We start from the raw sequence: 23,771 nt of genomic DNA on the forward strand, positions 1-23,771 counted from the left end.
ACCTAGCACCCATGCCCCCTCCTCCAGGAAGTCCTTCCTTCTCCTTGGCTTACTTTTCCCACTCTAGTTTCCCCTAGCTTTGGGGTCTTCTCTCTCTCTCTCTCTCTCTCTCTCTTTTTTACATTTTAAAAACAATGAATGAATTAATTTTCTGGCTGCTCTGGGTCTTGGTTGCTGTGTAGGTTTCTCCAGTTTTGGTGAGCAGGGGCTGCTCTCTGGTTGTGATATGTGGGCTTCTCACTGCAGTGGCTTCTCTTGGGAGCATGGGCTCAAAGGTGTGCGGGCTTCAGTGGTTGTGGTGTATGAGCTCAGTAGTTGCCTCATGGCATGTGGGATCTTCCCAGACCAGGGACCAAACCTGTGGCCCCTGCATTGGCAGGTGGATTCTTAATCACTGGACCTCCAGGGAAGTCCCTGGGGTCCTCTCTTTACCTTGGCCTTGTCCCTAGGGAGATAAAGATGTCTCTGTGTGAGGGTTGGGCCCAGGGCTGATGGCTCAGCATCCTTCAGTGTATAGTGAGCATCTGTGAAAGTGAGAGAGTAGAGACAAGCTCACCCTCACTCATCACCCAGACCTTCTCATTGTTTCCCTCCCCATACCAGGCTCTTCTATCGCTACCAGGACCTGGCCCCTCAGCTTGTCCCTCTCGACTATACCAGCTGCCCTGACGTGAAGGTGCCCTATGAGCTCATTGGCAGCATGCCTGAGCTGAAGGTATGCCCGGGGCCCTGGGGCAGGCATGGGATAAAAAAGAAGGGATGTGCCTTGCTGTATTTCTATGAGGTGACTGTTGCAATTATTTCTATTTTACAGGTGAAGAAACTGAATTTCAGAGAGGTTAAGACACTTGTTTATGATCACACAGCTAGGACATGAGAGAGACACAATTCAAACTCTGGGTTGTGGGAAAGATGAGATGAGATAATGCAGGTAAAGGGCTTAGCACAGGGCCTGTGACATGGTAAGTACTCAGGAACATTGCACTGAGTACGTGCTAAGTCTCTTCAGGCATGTCCATCTCTTTGCAACCCGATGGACGGTAAGCCCACCAGGCTGCTCTGTACATGGGGATTTTCCAGGCAAGAATACTAGAAGTGGGTTGCTGTGTCCTCCTCCAGGGGATCTTCCCAACCCAGGGATCGAACCTGCATCTCTTATGTCTCCAGCATTGGCAGGCAGATTCTTTACTGCTAGTGCCACCTGGGAAGCCCACTCAGGAACATTAGTTCTTCTTTTTCATAGTAGAAGCCATTAAAGACAGATTCTTCTCAGCAGGATGTTTGACACTAGTTTGTGACTCTGGAGGGGACTTGTGGGATAAAGGACAGAGAATAGAGATTATTTATCACAAGGACAGAAGCCTCATTCAAGAGGGGCAGAAAGTGTTGTGCTTCAGAATCCCCCTCCATAATTCAGCTTCTCCCAGGAAAAGGCTTCAGTCTCAGGCAGCCTGATCTCTTGAGGTAGTGAAGGGAAACACCAACTGCCCGAGATTTCCTCCCATCAGCTCTGCAACAAGCAGAAATGAGGTTCCTCCACCCCAACTGTTCAGAAACCCTCCCAAGGCAGCCTCTGATTGGCCATCTGGAGTCACATGATCATCCTAGAGGCAATCGCCATTGCCAGGTGAATGGAAATCCCTGATTGGCCTCACTGGGGTCATGTGACTGCCTCTGAAGCCAGAATGGGGGTTAACTGGCACCCAGGCCATAGAGGAAGAGACTGGAGTTGCCTGGGGTCCTCTCCAGGGATCATATGAGGAAGAGAGTCTTAGTGAAGGGTACTCAGAGGTTTCCAGGAAGGTGGGGGTTGACAGTGAAACCACACGGAGCCCCAGAAAACCTGGTAAGGGATGGATTTCCTGTCTCTAGGACAACCCCTTCCGTCAGAGGATCGCCCAGGTCTTCTCCGAGGATGGGGATGGCCATATGACCTTGGACAACTTCCTGGACATGTTTTCTGTGATGAGTGAAATGGCTCCCCGTGACCTCAAAGCCTACTATGCTTTTAAAATTTATGGTGCGTGCACAGACCCCAGGGTGAGGAAGTGGGAATGAACCCAGGTCTTGGGTCAGGGACTGCATGGCCATCATATATGTCTCACCAAGGGTTCTGAGGCCCTGCCTGGCCCTGTCCTTCATCCCAACTTGGTACCTCCCCCTCCACCCTATCCCTCTGCTAATTCCATCCAGCTACACTGGCCTGGAAAAGACTCTGATGCTGGGAGGGATTGGGGGCAGGAGGAGAGGGGGATGACAGAGGATGAGATGGCTGGATGGCATCACTGACTCAATGGACGTGAGTTTGAGTGAACTCCGGGAGTTGGTGATGGACAGGGAGGCCTGGCGTGCTGCGATTCATGGGGTCGCAAAGAGCTGGACACGACTGAGCAACTGAACTGAACTGAACTGAACACTGGTCTGGCTGTTTCCCCAACACATCAAACCCTTTCTGCCTCTGGGCCTTTGCCTCTGCTGTGCTTTTTGTCTGGAATACCTTTCCCCTAGTTCCTTCTTACCTTGATATCTCCGTCCAAAGTAGTCCCTGCCTCCTAGTCACTCCCATGCCACATTCAATTTCTCTCCTGGCATGGAGCAGTGCTGCTTAACTTCTTGTTCATTCATCTGTTCACATCTTATTGATTTTCTCTCTGAAGAGACCCTAGAGCAGTGGCAGTGTTTGGTTTGCCATCTGTCTCTGGCACATAGTAGGTATTCAGTAAATACTTGTTGAATGAATGAATGAAAATTTATCACAGTGCCTGGCACAAAGTAGGCACTCAGTAAATACTTATTGAAAGAGGGAATGAATGAAAAACAATGATCACTCGCCTGACACATAGTAGTGTTAGTCTCTCAGTTGTGTCCAACTCTTTGCGACCCCATGGACTGCAGCTTGCCAGCCTCCTCTGTCCATGGGATGCTCCAGGCAAGAATACTGGAGTGGGTAGCCATTCTCTCCAGGAGATCTTCCCCACCTGGGGATCGAACTTGAGTCTCCTGTATTGCAGGCAGATTCTTTACCATCTAGGCCCCCAGAGATTGACACATAATAAGTGCTCATTAATACTTGAGTGAATGAATGACCTCCTAGCAGTTACCTACCCAATTCCAAAGCAAGATCTGGCTAATAGCCCAGGGTCTTGGGTTCCCTCCAGTGCCTCAGTTTCTTCCTTTGTCACATGGGGACAAGATGTGTTCACCACTGGCCCAGCCTGCCTGGTCCCTGTTGTCTGGTCACCCCCATGTCCCCACCTGTCCTGCTTTGCAGACTTTAACAATGATGACTACATCTGTGCGTGGGACCTGGAGCAGACGGTGACTAAGCTGACGCGGGGGGAGCTGAGTACTGAGGAGGTGAGCCTGATATGTGAGAAGGTGCTGGATGAAGCCGATGGGGACCACGACGGGCGGCTGTCCCTGGAAGACTTCCAGAACATGATCCTTCGGGCACCAGACTTCCTCAGGTGATATTCCTTGCCATCCTGCACAATCCATTCCTATGTACGAGAGGAGTGCTCATGGATTAGATCCACAGACTGTGAAATTTCCTCCATTTTTTCATTTGTGACACTGGGGAACTTTCCTGACCTCCCTGGCCTCAGGCTGTGTCTTTTGAATGGGGCTAATTAGAGACCCTGGGGACACCTCTTGTGGGTGGACACAGCTCTTTGGGTGAGTAGAACATGGTTGGAACTTCAGTCCTTACTTGCCTGAACATTTTGCAGTGAACAGACTGGACAACTGTACTTGGCAACACTAGGGAAAATCAGCACTCTAGGGAGGATTGTTGTTCAGTCGCTCAATCATGTCCAACTCTTTTGCGACCCCATGGACTGTAGTCTGCCAGTCCAGGGGATTTTCCCAGCAAGAATACTGGAGGGGGTTGCCATTTCCTTCTCCAGGGGATCCAGCACAGATTAAATGAGTTAATACAGGGGGTGGGTGGGAATACATGGGAGATGTTTTTATATCTCCCATGAGCTTGGAATGGTTTTTACATTTTTAAATGGTTGGGGGAAAAAAATCATACTCCACAACACATGAAAGTGATATAAAACTCATATTTCCATGTCCATTGCTGGTTTTATTGGCATACAGCCATGCCTATTTGTGTTCATAGTGTTCACAGCTTCTTTTGAGCTTTAAGGTGACATTGAGTCATTGTGCAGAGTTGTAAATATCAATCATTTGGCCCTTGGCAGAAGAAAGTTGACTGACCTTGAGCTAGTACACGGAAAGAATTTACAGCAGTTCTTTGCATACAGCAGGTGCTCAATAACTGTGCGCTATTGTTACTGTTGTGGCTTTCATGCCCAGAGGATCTCCTTCCTCTACCCTGGATAACAAGGCTGGTCTCCTGACCACTGAGACATGAATAATGACACCATGATGAATCCCTTGCCACTAACTGAGTACCTAATGTGCATCCTGCTCTGTATATTTGCCTCTTTTTAGCCCTCATTACTGTCTGAGCCATCAACTTCCCTAGAAGCTCAGATGTTAAAGAATCTGCCTGCAATGCAGGAGACCTGGGTTTGATCCTTGGGTGGGGAAGATACCCTGGAGAAGGGAATGGTTACACACTCCAGTATTCTTGCCTAGAGAATCCCATGGCCAGGGGAGCCTGGGAGGCTACAACCCTGGGGTCGCAAAGAGTTGGAAAAGACTGAGCAACAAACACTTTCCATTCTTTCAGCCCTCATTACAGTTCAGTTAGGGAGGGATAGCTGTTACTCCCATTTTGTTGTTCAGTCTCTCAGTTGTGTCTGACTCTCTGCAACTCCACGGACTGCAGCATGCCAGGCTTCCCTGTAATTCACCATCTCCTGGAGCTTGCCCAAACTCATATCCATTGAGCCCGTGATGCCATCCAATCATCTCGTCCTCTATTGTCCCCTTCTCCTCCTGCCTTCCTTCTTTCCCAGCATCAGGGTCTTTCCAGTGAGTCAGCTCTTCGCATCAGGTTGCCAAAGTATTGGAGCTTCAGCTTCAGCATCAGTCCTTCCAATGAATATTCAGGACTGATTTCCTTTAGGATGGACTGGTTTGATCTCCTTTGTATTCAAGGGACTCTTCAAGAGTCTTCTCCAATACCACAGTTCAAAAGCATCAATTCTTCCGGGCTCAGCCTTCTTTATGGTCCAGCTGTCCCATCCTAGACTGCTAGAAAAACCATAGCTTTGACTATAAAGACCTTTGTCAGCAAAGCAATGTCTCTGCTTTTTAATATGCTGTCCAGGTTTGTCATAGCTTCCCTTCAAAGCGGCATGTGTCTTTTAATTTCACGGCTGAAGTCACTATCTGCAGTGATTTTCGAGCCCAAGAAAATAAAGTCTATCACCATTTCCATTGTTTCCCCTTCTATTTGCCATGAAGTGATGGGACCAGATGTCGTGATCTTAGTTTTTTAAATGTTGAGTTTTAAGCCAGCTTTTTCACTCTCCTCTTTCATTTTCATCAAGAGGCTCTTTAGTTCCTCTTAGCTTTCAGGCATAAGGGTTGTGTCATCTGAATATCTGAGGTTATTGATATTTCTCTCAGCAATCTTGATTCCAGCTTGTGCCTTATCCAGCCTGGCATTTCACATGATGTACTCTGCACATAATTTAAATAAGCAGGGTGACAATATACGGCCTTGATGTACTCCTTTCTCAATTTGGAACTAGTCCATTGTTCCATGTCTTGTTCTAACTGTTTCTTCTTGACCTGCATACAGATTTCTCAGGAGGCAGGTAAGGTGGTCTGGTATTCCCATCTTTTTAAGTATTTTCCACAGTTTGTTGTGATCCATACAGTCAAAGGCTTTAGAGTAGCCAATGAAGCAGAAGCAGGTGTTTTTCTGGAATTCTCTTGCTTTTTCTATGATCCAGTGAATGTTGGCAACTTGATTTCTGGTTCCTCTGCCTTTTCTTAATCCATCTTGTACTTCTGGAAGTTCTCAGTTCACGTACTGTTGAAGCCTAGCTTGGAGAATTTTGAACATGACTTTGCTAGCATGTGAAATGAGTGCAATTGTGTGGTAGTTTGAACATTCTTTGGCATTGCCCTTCTTTGGGATTGGAATGAAAACTGACCTTTTCCAGTCCTTTGGCCACTGCCGAGTCTTCCAAATTTTCTGGCATATTGAGTGTGGTTCTTTTAGGATTTAAAGTAGCTCAGCTAGAATACATCACCTCCAGTAGCTTTGTTCACAGTGATGCTTCCTAAAGCCCGCTTGACTTTGCACTCCAGGATGTCTGGCTCTAGGTGAGTGATCACACCATCGTGGTTATCCAGGTCACTAAGATCTTTTCTGTATAGTTCTTCTGTGTTTTCTTGCCACCTCTTCTTAATATCTTCTGCTTCTATTAGGTCCATACCATTTCTGTCCTTTATTGTGCCCATCTTTGCATGAAATGTTCCCTTGGTTTCTCCAATTTTCTTAAAGAGACCTCTAGTCTTTCCCATTCTATTGTTTTCCTCTTTTTCTTTGCATTGTTCACTTAGGAAGGCTTTCTCATCTCTCCTTGCTCTTTTTTGGAACTCTGCATATAGATGGGTTTATCTTTCCTTTTCTCCTTTGCCTTTCGCTTCTCTTCTTTTCTCAGCTATTTGTAAGGCCTTCTCAGACAGCCATTTTGCCTTTTTGCATTTCTTTTTCTTGGGGATGGTTTTGATCACTGTCTCACATACAATGTTATGAACCTCCATCCATAGTTTCAGGCACTCTATCAGATCTAATCCCTTGAATCTATTTGTCACTTCCACCATATAATCATAAGGGATTTGATTTAGGTCATATGTGAATGGCCTCGTGGTTTTCACTACTTTCTTCAATTTTAGTCTGAATTTTGTTATAAGCAGTTTATGATCTGAGCCACAGTCAGCTCCTGGTCTTGTTTTTGCTGACTGTATAGAGCTTCTCCATCTTTGGCTGCAAAGAATATAATCAATCTGATTTTGTATTGACCATCTGGCGATGTCCATGCGTACAGTTGTCTCTTGTGTTGTTGGAAGAGGGTGTTTGCTATGACCAGTGCGTTCTCTTGGCAAAACTCTGTTAGCCTTTGCCCTGCTTCATTTTGTACAGGGCCAAACTTGCCTGTAATCCACGTGTCTCTTGACTCCCTACTTTTGCATTCCAGTCCCCTATGATGAAAAGGACATCTTTTTTTTTGGTGTTAGTTCTAGAAGATCTTGTATGTCTTCATAGAACTGTTCAACTTTAGCTTCTTCAGGCTTGGATCACTGTGCCAATGGGGCATACTTGGGGCATAGGCTTGGATTACTGTGATACTGAATGGTTTGCCTTGGAAACAAACTGAGATCATTCTGTCATTTTTGAGATTGCACCCAAGTACTGCATTTTGGACTGTTTTGTTGACCATGAGGACTACTCCATTTTTTTTTTTTTTTGAGGGATTCTTGCCCACGGTGATAGATATAATGGTCATCTGAATTAAATTCTCCCATTCCCAGCCATTTTAGTTCACTGATTTCTAAAATGTCAGTGTTCACTCTTGCCATCTCCTGTTTGACCACTTTCAATTTGTCTTGATTAATGGACTTCCCTGGTGTCTCAGATGGTAAAGAATCCGTCTGCAGTGTGAGAGACCTGGGTTCGATCCCTGGGTTGGGAAGATCTCCTGGAGGAGGGATGACAACCCACTCCAGTATTCTTGCCTGGAGAATCCCCACGGACAGAGAAGCCTGGTGGGCTACAGTCCATACGGTCGCAAAGAATCGGCCACGACTGAGCGACTAAGTACAGCACAGCACACAGGGACCTAGCATTCCATGTTCCTTTCCAGTATTGTTCGTTACAGCATCTGACTTTACTTTCACCTCCAGACTGGGCACTGTTACCGCTTTGGCTCAGCCTCTTCATTCCTTCTGAAGCTATTTCTCCACTCTTCTCCAGTAGCATATTGGGCACCTACCGACCTGGGGAGTTCATCTTTCAGTGTCGTATCTTTTTTCCTTTTCATACTGTTCATGGGGTTCTCAAGGCAAGAGTGCTGAAGTGGTTTGCCATTCCCTTGTTCAGTGGACCACATTTTGTCAAAACTCTCCACCATGACCCATCTATCTTGGGTGGCCCTACACTGCATGGCTCATAGTTTCATTGAGTTTGGACAAGGCTGTGATCCATGTGATCAGTTTGGTTAGTTTTCTTGTAATTGTGGTTTTCATTCTGTCTGCCCTTTGATGGATGAGGATGAGGTTTGTGGAAACTTCCTGGTGGGAGGGACTGGCTATGGGGAAAAGTAGGTCTTGCTCTGGTGGGCGGGGCCGCACTCAGTAACTCTTTAATCCAATTTTCTGCTGATGGGTGGGGCTGTGTTCCCTCCCTGTAGTTTGGCCTGAGGTCAAACTATGGCAGGTGCAATGACTGCTGCATTCACCTGGTAGGTAATAAGTCCTTTTTAGGAGGTTGCCATTATCCTCATTTTACAGGGAAGTAAATGGAGGCCTAGAGAGGTAGCCTTAGAGTCTGGGGCAGAGCCAGGATGTAATCTCTGATCCAAAATGATGTGTGCTCTCAACCCCTGTAGGGGCCAGGAAGACCATGGCCTAGGGTTTATTGAAGGGGTCCATCTCCCCCTCACCCTCACCACCATGGCTCCTTGCCTGCCTTGGGGACTCGCGGTGGGAGTGTTGGGGAGGGGGATGAAGAGAGGCTGCTCTCTGCCTGCTGACAGACTCCTTTCCTCTTTGCACCCAGCACTTTCCACATCCGCATCTGAGGGCACCATGGAGGAGCAGCTGGGCCAGAGGACGTCGGGGTGACCCCTCATCCTGTTGTGAAATCTGCTTTCCCTGGGCTCCGGGAATAAATGCACGTCACTGAGTCACAGCTGCCTGGACAATGTGTTTCCCCTCTAAACCTGGTAGATCAGAGGGAGGCAGCCTGGGATCGCACCTCTGTCCTCACTGTGTGATTCTGTGTGGCTGCACCCTCTGTGGGCCATGATCTTCCCATTTGTACAAGGAAAGGGCTGACTCTGGACATCTCTCCACTGTGAGGGCTGGAAGTGACTCACCTGGTGGGCAGAGGAGATGAGGCCCCTGCTGTGTCCCGCCCCAGGGCATCCCCAGGGGTGGAACATGACTACTCAAGTCCCCCTTTCCCCCCCTCAATCCCTGAATTTCTCAAGGAAACTAAAGCTTCACCTCCTCGTTGAATCATCAGAACTGCCAGGGGAGGCCTCTGGGCAAGAATGTCACTCACTGAGTCTGGCACAGTGCTTTATTGTCACGAAGCACCTGCCATTCTGCCATTGCATTGACTCCCTGTGACATCCCTGGCAGAGAAGCACTCCACTTCATTCAGAGACAGTGGAGTGACTTGCCCAAGGCCACACCTGAAGTCATTTGCAGGGGCAGACTTGAGCCCAGGCCCACCTCACTCCAGATCCCAAACCTCTACATCTTGCAGATTTGGGAAGCCACACACTATTTCACTTGGGCTTCTCTGGTAGCTCAGCCGGTAAAGAATCCACCTGCAATGCAGGAGACCCTGGTTTGATTCCTGAGTCAGGAAGATCCCCTGGAGAAGGGATAGGCTACCCACTCTAGTATTCTTGGGCTTCCCTGGTGGCTCAGACAGTAAGGAATCCGCCTGCAATGTGGGAGACCTAGCTTCAATCCCTGGGGTGGGATAATCCCCTGGAGGAGGGCATAGCAACCCACTCGTATTCTTGCCTGGAGAAACCCCATGGACAGAGGAGACTGGCGGGCTACAGCCCATGGGGTTGCAAAGAGCTGGATACAAGTGAGCGACTAAGCACAGCACAGCACATCACTCTGCTCCACCTAGAGTCATCTTGGGGGCCCATTCCATGGCTCTGATCCATCCAAGGAGTAATCATTCTTATGACTGAAACCAGACTCCAGGGACCTTCCCAGACACCTCCACTGTGCATAATTTCTAGGGTGCCCCCTCCAACCCAAATCCCCATTTATTAAGCACCAACTGTGCACCAAAGCCCTAGGTTTTATTCACATTCTGCTGGTTCATCCTGAGAAAACGGAGACTGTTCTTCTCATTTTCTGGATGAGGAAACAGGCCCAGAGAGGCCTAGTGACTCACCAAAGCCCCATAACCCAAGATTTCCTCCTGAGCCCACTCCCAAACACAGCCATGGACTGCCTCTCCCTTCTTAAAGCAAAGGGCCTCCTATGCTTCTCCTACAGCTGCCACTGATGTCAGGAATGCTACTGTGCCGCACTTTCCTCGAGTCTCATCTCCTCCATTTGCACAAAAACCCAGGGGGAAGGCATGAACAGCTGTGCTCAGGTGCAGGGGATGCGGAGAAAGAGTTCAAAGGCCTAGCTTCAAGTCCTGGTGCTGACACCCCAGCCATGTGTGTGACTTTGGCCACACCTCTTCTCTTCTCTGAACCTGTCTTCTTCTTTATTTTCTAAATTTAATTTAATTTTTTTTTTTTTTTTTGGTTGCACCTCAAGGCTTGTGGGATCTTAGTTCCCCGACCAGGGATCAAACCTGGGCCCTTGGCAGTGAGAGAGCAGAATCCTAACCACTGGACTGCCAGGGAATTCCCCTGCCTCTTCTTTAAAATATGCAGAATGAGCCTACCTGGCGCACCTACACAGAAGGTGAAAAAAAGTGAAAGTGTTAGTTCCTGTCAGGCTCTTCTGTCCATGGGATTCTTCAGGCAAGAATACTGGCGTGGGCTGCCATTCCCTTCTCCAAGGGATCTTCCTGACCCAGAGATTGAACCTAGGTCTCCTGCATTGCAGGCAGATGTTTTACCATTTGAGCCACCCGGGAAGTCCCTAGGTCTGCTGAGAGGCGTGAAAGAAATAATGAATGTGGAGGGTCTAGTGTGAGGCCTGGCGCACAGTAGGTGTCCTAGCCCCATCACTATAACTGATTGTTATTATTACTATTATGTTTTGATTGTGCCACATGGCAGGTAGGATCTTAGTGCCCTAACCAGGGATCAACCTGTGCCCCCTGCAGTGGAAGTGTGGAGTCTTAACCACTGGACCATCAGGGAAGTCCTCATTATTATTATTAAAATGACCAGGTTGCCCCACTGGCAATCATAGGACCAGACCCAAGCAATGTTTTTATTACATTTCTCAGGTCCCTGAGGGCTAGTGGGTTACGGCAGAAAGCAAGAGGCCCAGGCATGAACAGCTCCCAGCATTGAGGGTCCCAGAGCCAGGGCGAACCTAGCAGTACCCAGGGGCGAAGGGTGGCGGGGGACGGTACTCCTCAGGGAGAGAGTCCTGGGGTTCTCTCAAGTCCACTGGGCCTGGTTTGGACGCCTGTAAGGACAGGACCCTCACCACCGTCTGGTGCCAGTCCTTGACCTTTGAGGCTGCCTCGTTCCAGCTGACCGACCTTGAGGTTTTCCTGGAGGGGCCCTGTCTGTTTCTTGGAGCTTGGGGCTGTGCGGGGCTTGCGAGGGATGTGGCCACAAAGGGGTCCTTGTCGACGTTATTTTCCCAGGCTGTGTCACCCGTCCCAGTTTCCGAGCCGTTGGTCACTGACGATGAGCTCAAAGTCGCCAGGTGGGATTTCAGCTGCTTCTGGACCTTCCTGCCCGTCTTGGGGAGCATCCTGAGATTCCTCCAGAGTTTCTGACGAGCCTCCTCGAGAGGACCCTCCATGGATGCACCTTTCAGCCCTGCTGACAGCTTCCTTTCCTTTGACCGATGGAGCGGGCCTGGCTTTGCAGAGGCCTGAAACGGAGAACAGATGAGACCTGGGGCCACCCCACCCACCAGAGTGCTGAATCTCCCCCAGAAACTGGGACCCAGGTCCCACCCAGACACCCCGGGATAGACAAAGATCCCAAGAGAACCCCCCAAACCTGATCCCACGGCCTATCCTTCCTGTCTCAGTAAAGGGCTTCACTGTCTCCCCCAGCGTGCAGCAGACTTTTCCCATAAAGGTTCAGAGAGCCAGTGTTTTCAGCTTTGCGAGTCCAATAGTCTGTGCTTCATTACTCAGCTCTGCTATTGTGGGAAGCAGCCAGAGATTATAGTCAGTGAGCCAGCATGTCCGTGTTCCCAAAATACGGACACAGAAATGTGGGTTTCACCTGATTTTCACAGGTCGTGAAATACTATTTTTCTTTTGACTTCTTTCAAACACTCAAAAACACAAAAGGTGCACTTAGCTCATGGGCCACAAAGAGGGCGGCCACTCCAGTATTCTTGCCTGGAGAATCCCATGGACTGAGGAGCCTGGAGGGCTACAGTCCATAGGGTCACAAAGAGTCAGACATGACTGAAGTGACTGAGCATGCATGCAGGCATGGGGATTCAAACCATGACGATGACCTTCTTCCCTGCTTACCCTCCACCTCCAAGTCATCGGCAAGCTCCACCTTAGACACAACCTAGGGACTTGAACAACAGCAGGATCTAATCTTCATTCTAGAAACTCTTCTCTGGCAGCTGTGGGTCACCTCTGCCCCTGCATCCTGCCACCCCACCTCCCACTTTCCAGATCGGAGATGCCACCTTTCTGTCACATACCTCCTTGAGTGGGGCTATGGGATAAGACGAGGGAATCTGATGTTCACTGAAGCCAAGAGCAGAGCTGGAGTCTTCCTCAACCAGTGCGTTGGAGTAAAGGAAGAGATCTTCATAATCCACATTTACTGGATCCCTCTGCAAGGCAGAGGGGACCTATAGCTCAGTCCCAAGGCAGGGGACAGGGATGGGGCTGGGGTCCTGTCCCACCCACAAAACTTCCCACAGCAATGACTGAGGGCTAGGCTCTGTCCTCTGGGCCTTATAAGGATTATGCTACACTCACAGCCAGTTTCTGAGGGCCTAGGCCACACTCATCAGTCCTTATAAGGAGACACACCCCTCCCACAACAGCTTCTGGGGGCCTAGGCCACGCCCATCAATCCTTATAAGGAGATATGTCCCTCCCACAGCAGCTTCTCAGGGCTAGGCCCCACCCACTGAGGCTTATAAGGAAATATGCTATTCTGGTAGGTCAGACAAGGTTATACCTGGTACGTGAATCCCTGTAAAAAAACCAGCCTGGGGACCCAGGGAACAAGGACCAGGAGGGGCGGGGCCCCAGGGGAACAGGGACTGCAAGAATGATGGAATCTCAAGAGGCAGAGGGGGCATGCAGGAGCAAGAGTTTGGGGGGCTTGGCCCTTGGGGGGTCCCAATCCTCACCTGTGGGCAGGACTGCATCAGCAGGTCCCCATGTGGTCGCAGCGGTTGCTGCTGATAGAAGGTGACCAAAGCATCTAGAGAGTCATGGACCCTCTCTTCCCCAGGGATCGTGAAGCTCCCATCATCCAACAGTTTCACCATGAAGTGGTGGCAGCAGTTCTGAGCTCTGTGGAGATACGGTTGGAGCTAGGCTATCCCATTCTCCATCATATGGTTCCCAACCCAACCCCTCCTCCCCACTCCACCCCCAGCTCTTGAGCTGGCAGCATCATGTCTACAGCCCGCTGCCTAGATTCCGTTGTACGCTCCTCCACTCATTAGCCATGTGACACTTGGCAGGTGACTGTACTGTGCCTCAGTTTCCCCCTTTATAATGGGAGGCTATTCAGGCCTTCTTGTGAAGATGGAAAAATCTACTGCAGGTAAAAGCTTAGCTCCATGCCTGGCAAGGGTAATTGATCAATAGAAATGACAATGAAAATTGGTACAGATACTCAAAAATGTTTCATTATTAATGAATGAATGCATTTACTGATTGGCCACTGTGTGCTTACTGAGCTTCCCAGGTGGCGCTAGTGGTAAAGAACCCACCTGCCAATGCAGGAGACATTAGAGACATAGGTTCAATCCCTGGGTCAGGAAGATCTCCTAGAGGAGGGCATGGAAACCCACTCCAGTATTCTTGTCTAAAAAATTCCATGGACAGAGGAGCCTGGTAGGCTATGGTCCATAGGGCTGCAAAGAGTCAGACACAATTAGAGTGACTTAGCATGAATGCAAGCATGTGCTTGTTATGTCTCATTTAGTCCTCACATCAAGACTCTGAATTAACTTTAGCATTTTGATGTTAGAGGTGAGGACTTGGAAGGAGGCACAGAAAGAGTGAGTAGCTTGTCCAAGACCACACAGCATGTTAACTGGCAGCCTTGGGCTGCCTAAGTGACTGAAGGCGTGAGCTTTTCCCTCTGTGGGTAACTCTGTAATAGGACCATTTAAAAAATTCCTTTGGAAAAAGAAAAATTCCTTTGGCCTGGAATCCTTTTGAAAAGTAGTCTGTGCTACTAACTCCTCTAACTGAGATGCTGGATCAGGCATTGAAAACTTAGGGAGCTGAGCTGCCCTGGTTTTCCATAACATGTCCCCAAGGAAGTCAGGGAGTTGCCATTTATTTATTTATTTTTAAGTTAACTTATTTAATAATTTCATTTTTGGCTGTGCTGGGTCTTCTATACTGGGCAGGCTTTTCTCTAGTTGTGGAGAGCGGGGGCCACTCTCTACTTTTGGTTCCCGGGCTTCTCATTGCAGTGGCTTCTCTTATTGCACAGCGCAGGCTCTAGAGCGTGGGCTTCAGCAGTTATGGTGCTCAGTAGTTGCGGCTCCTGGGCTCTAGAGCATAGCTGTGGGGGCTTAGCTGCTCCATGGCATATGGGATCTTCCCAGACCAGGGATCGAATCCGTGTCTCTTGCATCTCTTTCATTGGCAGGCGGATTCTTTACCACTGAGTCACCAGGGAAGTCCAGGGAGTTGCCATGTAAATGGCTGGGGAGAGGGAGTTAGAGGAAAGGCAATAGCTACTCTTGGGTCTCATGCAATCCCTGTTATCACACAGTCTCAGTTACCACCAAGCCCACGTCTGCTGGCTTCAGCCATACCTGCAGCTGCCCACTCTTCAGTTAGATTCTACCAGACCCTCATAGTGATTGCTCCCTGAGAAGCTGTGGTGTGAAGCACCCATGCCCCCTCCAAGTAGGCCCCAGAGTCCCCCTGCTGCCTCCCCTAGCCCAGGCCTTACTTGTAAGACAGTGTGTAGCCCACGTGACTGTGACTGACCCTGATGAGGAAGGATCCCAGGGGCTGTGACTCCAGTAAATTTTCAGCATCCCTGGAAGGCAAATACAGGAAAGAGATGGATAAACACACTGGCCAGACATCTGGTATAACAATCACCCAGTAGTGGCACCCCCTGAGCCACAGCGGTCTGCTCTTTTCTTTTTTAAAAAAATTTTTATGTATTTATTTTAACTGGAGGATAATTGTGGTGGTTTAGTTGCTCAGTTGTGTCCGACTCTTTGCGACTCCATGGACTGTAGCCCACCAGGCTCCTCTGTCCATTGGAGGATAATTACTTCACAGTATTGTGATGTTTTTGCCGTACATCAACATGAATCGGCCATAGATACACATGTGTCCCCCATCCTGAATACTGCTCCTCCCTCCTCCCCCCCACCCTTTCCCTCTGGGTTGTCACACGGCACCAGCTTAGGATGTCCTGCTTCATGCATCACACTTGCATATGGTTTTCCATTTCCTAAGTGAACAAACAGCTTAAAATCACTTCTTTTCTTGGTTGTTTCAGACCTTGGGATATTCAGAGACAAGGATGTTCTCCCAGAGGTGGTAGGAAGTCTCTGATGACCTTGACCATCTCTCACAGCCCCTGCTTGCCTTCCCAACAACTGGAAGGCAAATCAAAGACAGCTTTGGGTAGATCAAGGTGTCACAGGTAATAAAGCAGGAGCTACTCTCAAATGCTTTTGATTAAAAAATTTTTTTAAAATATTTTATTTATTTGGCTGTGCTGGTCTCAGTTGCAGCACACGGGATCTTCCATCTTTGCTGTGACCTGCGAACCCTTTAGTTGAGGCTTGTGGAATCTAATTCCCTGACCAGAGATTGAACCTGGGCCTCCTGCCTTGGGAGCGCGGAGTCTCAGCCATGGGACCACCACACGCATTTGATTTTAAATGCATTTGTTTTTCATTAGCTGTGTGACCCCTGGCGAGGGTCAGTCCCTTTCTGACCTTCAGCTTCCTTAAGGGGAAAGTAAACCCTAACTCCCAGGGCCCATGGGAGGACAGATGAAATGCACATGGTATGCATATGGGAACTGCCGGCTGGTGGGAACACACAAGGTGCTCACTATTATTATTACTATTATCTTGGGTTCACACCTAGTGAGAGGTAGCCTTCTAGGAGACAGAAGGGGGATTTTGGACATGAGCTATCTACTACAGTGGAAAAGGAAATGGAAACCCACTCTAGTATTCTTGCCTGGAGAATTCCACAGACAGAGGAACCTGGTGGACTACCGTCCATGGGGTCACAAAGAGTCGGACACAACTGGGCAACTAACATCTACTACAGAGGCCACTGGCCACGTGTGGCTGCCAAGCACTTGAAATATGGCTGGTAGGAATCGAGATATACTAAAAGTATATAATACGTGCCAGATTTTAAGGACTTAGGGCTAATTACATGTTGAATATCCTGGTTTAAATAAAAAAATATGATTAACGTTAATTCCACTTCTTTCTTTTCACCTCTTTTAATAAAGCTACTAAAATGACATAAAATTACAGTGCATGGCTTATATTATACTTCTGCTGTGCACCCCAGAACTTAGAAACCATGCCCAATTCCTCCTTTCTGTGGCTTTCACAAGGTTTCCTCAACTTCCTGCATTTAGAATGTGGCAATAAAGGTTCTTTTCGCTGTTTATTTAGAGCTAGCCCCTGGGGGTGACTAGGTGGATTTGTTCGTGTCCTAGGAGCTCAGTCTGATGTAGAAAGTGCATTCTGGCTAAACCCTGATGGACAGAGAGCAGCTGTTTGTGGGGCACTGTGTAAAGAAAGATTCTGAACCTGCATTTCACCATCACTGACTCAGTGAGGTTGCAGCCCAGCCTGAGCGAGGTGATGGGAAGGGGCCTGTCAGGTCCTGGGCAGGACTGCTCTGGTGGCCACGTGTATAGAGAGAGCTGAGGTCCAGTAACTTGCCCAAGGTCGCATAGTAAGTCCATGGAGGAGACAGAATTTAACCCTCTTAACTCACTTAGCACAGCTGAGCCCAGGATCCTAAAGTCAAAACCTGCCTAGGGTGGGGGTAGACCAGGAAAGAAGGTGAAGGGCAGGGTGGAAGGTGTGGCGGTGTCCTTACTCTCTTGAGATGGCACCGTGGAACCACTCAGGGACCCCTTCACAGGTCAGCTGGTCCACCTGCGTCTGCACGAACCAGTCCAGTCGTGGAGGCAGTGGTGGGGGCAGCCTTCTGGCCTCAGTCATGGCTTCCAGGGGTGAGGGCTGACCTGGCAATGGGAAGGAGGAAAGAGAGTCAAGTGTGGTCCACTTCCCACCTTCGCTTCATTCATGCAGTTCATGCTGCCTCCTCCTTTGAGAAGTCCTCCAGGTTGGACAGAGCCAACAGGATTGAAATCAACTTGTTTCTTGAGCACCTACTATGTGTTGGCACTTAAAGCACATTCATTCATTGACTCATTCCCCCAAAACCCCCTCCCAAGGATTCTTCCTTTTCGTTTTATTCTTATTATGTGTACCATTACTACAAATATTAGAAAGCTCCTTTTATACATACATGTACTTAAGTTTAGAGCTTCCCTGGTGGCTCAGTTGGTAAAGAATCCACCTGCAATGCAGGGAGACCTGGGTTCAATCCCTGGATAGGGTAGATCCCCTGGAGAAGGAAATGGCAACCCACTCCAGTATTCTTGCCGAGAAAAATCCCATGGACAGAGGAGCCTGGTGGGCTACAGAGCATGGGGTTGCAAAGAGTTAGACACGCCTGAGCGACTAAACCACCACCATTTAAGTTTAAGAACTGAGCTTGTGTCACTCAGTCGTGTCTGACTCTTTGCGACTCCATGGATGGTAGCTCCTCTGTCTATGGAATTGGATGGAATTCAGCAATTGGATGGAATTCAGTATTCCAGGCAAGAATACTGCAGCGACCCGACCCAGGGATCAAACCCAGGTCTCCTGCATTGCAGGCAGTTTCTTGACCATCTGAGCCACCAGAGAAGTCCGAATTTATGTAAAAGTTAAATTTAGTAACTATCACTTTCCCAGGAGGGATGTGGAGATGGCAAAATAATGAGTGAATGAATGAAATAGCAGGTACACAGTGGATGTCGTAAAATGTTGCCATGGTTTCATTAAACACTACAGAGATGTGGCCCCAAACAGCTGCCGCCGCCACTGTTGTCACCGAGGGTGGCGGCTACAGATGGCACATCTATAACTTGACAAATGCATGATTAATTCACACACATTCTCAACAGTTTTAAGCTCAGGTACCAATGGACTTCATGAGGCAATGACACAGAGTTGGAAAACACAGAAAGAAAACAGCAGCAATTCGCAAAATGGTATTAATTGAGTGAAGAATCAGCCAAAGGGTTGTGCCCTGCTTGGTTGTCCACACATGACCCTTCACTCTTACCCTTAATTCTGTGCCCACACCAGAGCTCAACCCTCCCCCGTTCCCCATTGGTCTGATTTTTCAATATCTCAGAAGGTCTTTGTTACCAAGCTGTTTCTACAGGGAGGGTGTGTTTATCAACCCAGCCAATATTGACTTTCTCTTGCCAGAAGACAGATGCTAAGCACACCCTCTGGGGAAGAACCCAAAGAAACTGTAGTGAGTGAAATTAAAGAAATCTATTAAGAAATGTTTAATAAAGCAGGGTGATAAATCAACTGAGCCCAATCAGAGCCAGACAAACTGGGTTCAGACCGCAGCTCTCCCACTTGGCTGCTGTGTGATCTTGAGCATCTCACTTAACCTCCCTGTGCCTGAATTGTCATCTGCCATTTGGGGCTAATGATGGTAATTGCCTGAGAAGGTACAGTTAGCACAGAGGTCAGCATGTACTCATATAATGAATATTCATGAATCCAGTAGTGACGCAGAATGAGGAAATATTCACAGGCTTGTTCTTTTTGCTACCTGGGAGAACTCTTACTTATCCTTCAAGACCCAGCAAGAATATCCCTCCTCCAGGCAGCTTTCTTGCCTCTTCTCCAGGACAAAGCCCTGGCATCCATCTCTGTCTTCCATCTTTCCTATCATTCCCGCCTCTGCCTTAGCCTTGCCTCGTGGAACATCTGTGTCTGGTTCTGTCTCTCCCATATTAGGGGCTCTTGGGGATCAGGTCCAGGGCTAGGTTCTTTTGGATTTTTCTGGGTCCCCAGCATCACCTGGCACTGAGAGGGTGGCACAGGGGAGGGTGCAGGGTGATGAGTGAAGTCATACTAAGTTTTAAGCTCCTGACCACAGCCTCGGAGCCTCCCCCACCTCCTCATCACCCACATCCTCATCACCCACATCCTTGCTCTGCTCCACATTGACCAAGCTCGCTCTCTCCTCTCCATGTGTCTGCCCCAACTGTGCCCCTGTCAGGGATGATGCTCTTTTCCAAATTCCAGCTCTATTTTCCAATGGTCACCTACCAGTGCCCCCAGAAGGTTCTTCCTGCCTCTCTGGACCCCGCCAGCCCTGGCTCTCCTTCTGGTCCAGCCTGGTTCCCATGTGTTATCTCCTCAAGGGTGGAGATGAGGCTGAAGCTCTTGGGGCCCCAGTCTCACCCAGCATGGGGTGGGCACAGAAATAGGCACGTACCTGGGAGACCCCTGTGGGGCCCAAGGCCCTCACTCTGGCTCTGCCTCCGCAACTACAGGAGCCTTGGGTTTCGGTTTAGGGTCTGCACGTCAGCAGGGCGGGGCACTCTGCCCCAAGTGGTTCCTGTTTCCTTAAGTAGGTGAGCCCTGGGCGGGGACTAGGACGCCAACTGGCCCCCACCCCCACCCTCAGCCCCATATGCAGGCCAGCTGAGCTGCTGTGTGCAGGCGGATGGACACCCTTCCTCCATCCAGACCTTGACAAGTCTTTTTCCTTTTTTTACGGTTTTTTTTGGTTGGGTCTTCGTTGCTGCAGGTGGGTTTTCTCTAGTTGCGGTGAGCTGGGGCTGCTCTTCATTTCTGTTTTTCTTGTTGCAGAGCATGGGCTCCAGGGCGCGCAGGCTTCCACAGCTTCAGTGTGTAGGCTCAGTAGTTGTAGCTCTCGGGCCTAGCGGGTTCTCAGCATATGGGATCTTCCCAGACCAGGGATCGAACCCGTGTCCCTTGCACTGGCAGGCAGATTCCTATCCACCAGCTGCCAGGGAAGCCCAGACCTTGACAGGTCTTTACTGAACACCTATTGTGTGCTAGATCCTCAGGAGACACAGAGGTGACCCCAAGACAGGCATATAGGCCCTGCCCTCCCAGCATTGATAACCTGGCAAGCAACGAAGAGGAGTGAGAAATGATTCATGTCGTCGTTTTAAAGTGGACAGCCTATTAGGAAGGGGGAACTGGTGTTGCAAGAACCCCCAGAGGAGGCCAAACTGATCTGGAGGAAGGGCTAGGGAGGGGCAGGTTGGAGTCAACTTGACTTGGGGGTTGTTGCATGGGAAGAATGCTCTGGGTGAGGGTGGGGTGAGAACAGCAGAAGCAAAGGGCCTGAGGCAGCAGGGCTGAGCCTGAAGGGGCAAAGGCCGCACTGCATAAGCAGGGCTACATTACGACTTCCTCCGTAAGCAAACAAACAAAGCACCCATTTAACATTCTACTTTATGACTGCATTGACATCAAGACCAATGCAGGCCAGGCTGGATACATTTTATATGTTCATTATTATTGTACCCATTTTTTTTTTCTGATTAAAACAAAAACAGAACTAAGACATTTTGACGGGCATCCTACACACACTGTGGGCCCCGAGGGTGGGAACCTGGCCTAACGGATCAGCTAGCCCCACATGTATGCTGGCTACCTCACCCCTCCCCGGCAAAACCACTTCCTCTGACCTTCTCAGACAGAAACGGCCCAGATCGCTGCGGCTGAGCTGGGGCCTCCCTGCGGACCTATCGCCCTGGTACAGCTGGTCTAGATAGCTGCCTCCCCCAACCCCCACTGCCAATTGAAGGCTCCAGTTGGATTGCCCCCAGCCCCCTGCTGACCCCTCACACCAGGGGTTGTGACGGGAGTTGGGGGTACTGGTCCTGAGCTCGTGAGTCCACTGTGCTCAAATAGGAGACGCGTGGAGCTCGGTTTCTCACTCACTCACCCACTGTGTGGCTTTGCGTGAGTCAGACTCCCTTTCAGTTTCTGCATCTGTGAAGTGGGCACAGGGACAGCCCTCCTGAGTCACGTGATGATAAGGTGAGACAACCTTGCAGCATGCAGCATGGCGTTCAATTAAGAGGAACACGGGGACTCTTCACTGTGATTTAAGCTGATGCCTTTGTTCCTGGCTGGGGGAGAGGCAAGCTTGGCCTCCCCACTTCACCTCTCGGATCCTCTATGCCTTCCCCGGCCCGATGGATGGGCTCCCAGCCTTGAGGAGGGGAGCAATGCTGTTGTGGAGGGACAGAATCGACCAACAGACCTTTATCACAGAAAGTCTGACCATCAGGGACCTCATTTACATGAAGCTCAGTCTCTAGAAACATGAGGTTTTTCAGTCTCCAGGCCACCTCCCTGAGGCCCCACCATAAAGGGCGCCACTCTGATGATGCTGACTGCGTGGGGGATGTGTTCTTTCACAGGCCAAGTCCTCCCCTGAGGCTGTCACAACAGAATCACCCCCACCTCTTGGTGACCAGTCTTTGAACCTGTGAATAGACACGTGGCCCTCGGAGGAACATTCCAGAAGGGGACCAGCACGGAGACAGTAGGGCTGGGGGGCTCTAAAACCCCTGTTCACCCCCTTAAGTCAGCCCCTTACTCTAGGATCTGCAATCCTCGCTGGAGCCCTCAGCTGGTGTGACATTCAGTGGACCCCGAGTGGCGTGGCTCTCTGGTAGCAGTGGCCACAAGGGAGTCTCAGCCCTGGGACACTCTGGGCTGTGGACGTCAGGGCTGGGGAAGCCCTGTCAACTAGGCTGTGTCAACTCTGGGCTTCACGTGGCTTCATGGTCTCACGTTTGTGCTCCAATGCCTCCATTCTATCAATTCATTCACTCGTTCATTCCACAGACACTGGCGAGCCCGACCTGTGGGCACCATGCTGCTGCTGCTGCTAAGTCACTTCAGTCGTGTCTGACTCTGTGTGACCCCATAGACGGCAGCCCACCAGGCTCCCCAGTCCCTGGGATTCTCCAGGCAAGAACACTGGAGTGGGTTGCCATTTCCTTCTCCACGCTAGATGCTGGTAAAGAAGACCAAAGAGATTCTGTTCTTGTCCTGCCGGAGCTCATTATGGTCCATGAGGAGACTGATGCCATGCAAATCCACATGCAGGAGAGGCTGGCAGGAGAGAGAACAGCAGGGGAAATGTCCTGGGAGAGGAACAAACTCAGCAGGCTTGCAGAGCAGACAGGCAAAGTATCCAAAAGGTGGAGACAACCCAAACATCCATCAGCAGGTGAACGCAGAAAAGACGAGGTCCATTCACACAGTGGGATATTACCCAGCTGTAAAACGGCATGAAGCGCATGACTGATCCCCAAAACTTTATGCTGAGCGAAAGAAGCCAGATGCAGGTCACACAGTGTATGATTCTATTTATATGAAACGTTCAGGACAGGCAAATCCAGAGACAGAAAGCAGATCAGCGGTTGCTGGGGGCTGAGGAATGGGGAGTGACTGCTAATGGGTAGCAGGTGATAAAAATGTTCCCAAACTGGTGATGGTTGCACAACGCTGCACTCTGCGCTGGGTGAATGCTATGTGTGTGAATCACATCTCACTAGAGCTGTTATTGGGAAAGACACTGATGCTGGGAAAGACCGAAGGCAGAGGGGAACAGATGAGGTGGCTGGATGGCATCACCAACTCAGTGGACGTGAGTTTGAGCAAACTCCAGGAGATGGTGAAGGACAGGGAAGCCTGGCGTACTACAGTCCATGGGGTCACAGAGTCGGACACAACTGGGTGACTCAACAACAGAAGCTGTTATTAGAAAGAGCCGAGGTATCGTGTGTCTCTGTACGGGGGCGGAGATGGTAGTGGAGAAGCTGATTCTCTACCTGCCGCCTCATCAAGATCTTTAGAAACAAGGAAAAATAATGACTCTGAGCAGGAGGCTGATACAAGGTGGGACTGAGCTTAAGGATCCCACCTGACCTCGGTGGGAGCAACCGATGGAAACTTGGGGCATAATGGAGCAAATACTTTACAGCTCAAAGCTGGTAACTTGGATGACCTGTCCCTGTTAGACAAGATGTAAAACAAGAGGTGAGCTTTGCTCTTGGGAGACAAGTTAACAGTGCTAATGGTAATGAATCAGATAATGACAGAGGCCTTAGCAGCAAGCCAGGGATGTGCCCTCAGGACTTTTCAGAGCCATCCCGTAAGGTGGAGACCATGACACTGTCCACTTTACAGATGAGGGAACTGAGGCTCAGCCCTGGTTGAGAGCGGGGTCTGAAGCAGGATCTCCTGATAGGTGAGGGAGGGAGCTCACAGTGGAGTGCTCAGCTTGGCAAAAAAGGTGTCAGCAGGACCAAGAGAAGCTTGGTGGCATGGCAGGGTAAATGTGGACACAGTGGGCTCAGTAGAGGGCACGATGCTGGCAGTGAGCGCTCTGTTTTCCTATGCTGTATGTGTATGTGTGTTTGGGGGTGCTGGAAAGCTTATTTTCCCGTCAGTCTTCTTATAATTGTGTCACCTCCTCAGAGCTTGAGGCTACCTTCTCCTCCAGCTTGGGTTAACCTGCCGCCTCCACGTTGATCCCGTCCAGACCCGAGGCCCCTGCTGACCTGGGCTGCATTTTAAATAGCAGGCATCCTGTGAACCCAAGTCTGGCCACATCCGTGTACCTACACGGAAAA

At 49.6% G+C, this 23,771-nt stretch overlaps 2 protein-coding genes across 4 annotated transcripts; one reads left to right on the top strand and one right to left on the bottom strand.

The window, feature by feature from the left end:
* Positions 1 to 527: 527 nt before the first annotated feature.
* CIB3 (calcium and integrin binding family member 3) lies at positions 528 to 8,817 on the top strand. The gene is made up of 4 exons (XM_019963566.2): positions 528 to 715; positions 1,873 to 2,020; positions 3,272 to 3,467; positions 8,708 to 8,817. The coding sequence occupies exons 1-4, from the start codon at positions 701 to 703 to the stop codon at positions 8,727 to 8,729; spliced, it is 381 nt and encodes a 126-aa protein (XP_019819125.2). The 5' UTR covers positions 528 to 700; the 3' UTR covers positions 8,730 to 8,817.
* Positions 8,818 to 11,055: 2,238 nt separating this feature from the next.
* On the bottom strand, positions 11,056 to 22,184 carry HSH2D (hematopoietic SH2 domain containing). Of its 3 annotated transcripts, none has more exons than XM_070792612.1 (6): positions 21,065 to 22,184; positions 17,099 to 17,246; positions 14,955 to 15,044; positions 13,162 to 13,327; positions 12,499 to 12,633; positions 11,056 to 11,697 (listed from the first exon to the last, which is right to left on the bottom strand). In XM_070792612.1, exons 2-6 carry the CDS (start codon positions 17,221 to 17,223, stop codon positions 11,185 to 11,187), a joined length of 1,029 nt encoding a protein of 342 aa, XP_070648713.1. In that variant the 5' UTR covers positions 17,224 to 17,246; positions 21,065 to 22,184; the 3' UTR covers positions 11,056 to 11,184. The 3 variants fall into 3 exon arrangements, with proteins under 3 accessions (XP_070648713.1, XP_019819491.1, XP_019819490.1); XM_019963932.2 differs by lacking the exon at positions 21,065 to 22,184 and adding an exon at positions 19,577 to 19,705; XM_019963931.2 differs by lacking the exon at positions 21,065 to 22,184 and adding an exon at positions 19,408 to 19,564.
* Positions 22,185 to 23,771: the final 1,587 nt, after the last annotated feature.

Source organism: Bos indicus, chromosome 7 (assembly GCF_029378745.1).
Source record: "Bos indicus isolate NIAB-ARS_2022 breed Sahiwal x Tharparkar chromosome 7, NIAB-ARS_B.indTharparkar_mat_pri_1.0, whole genome shotgun sequence".
Lineage (NCBI taxonomy): Eukaryota > Metazoa > Chordata > Mammalia > Artiodactyla > Bovidae > Bos > Bos indicus.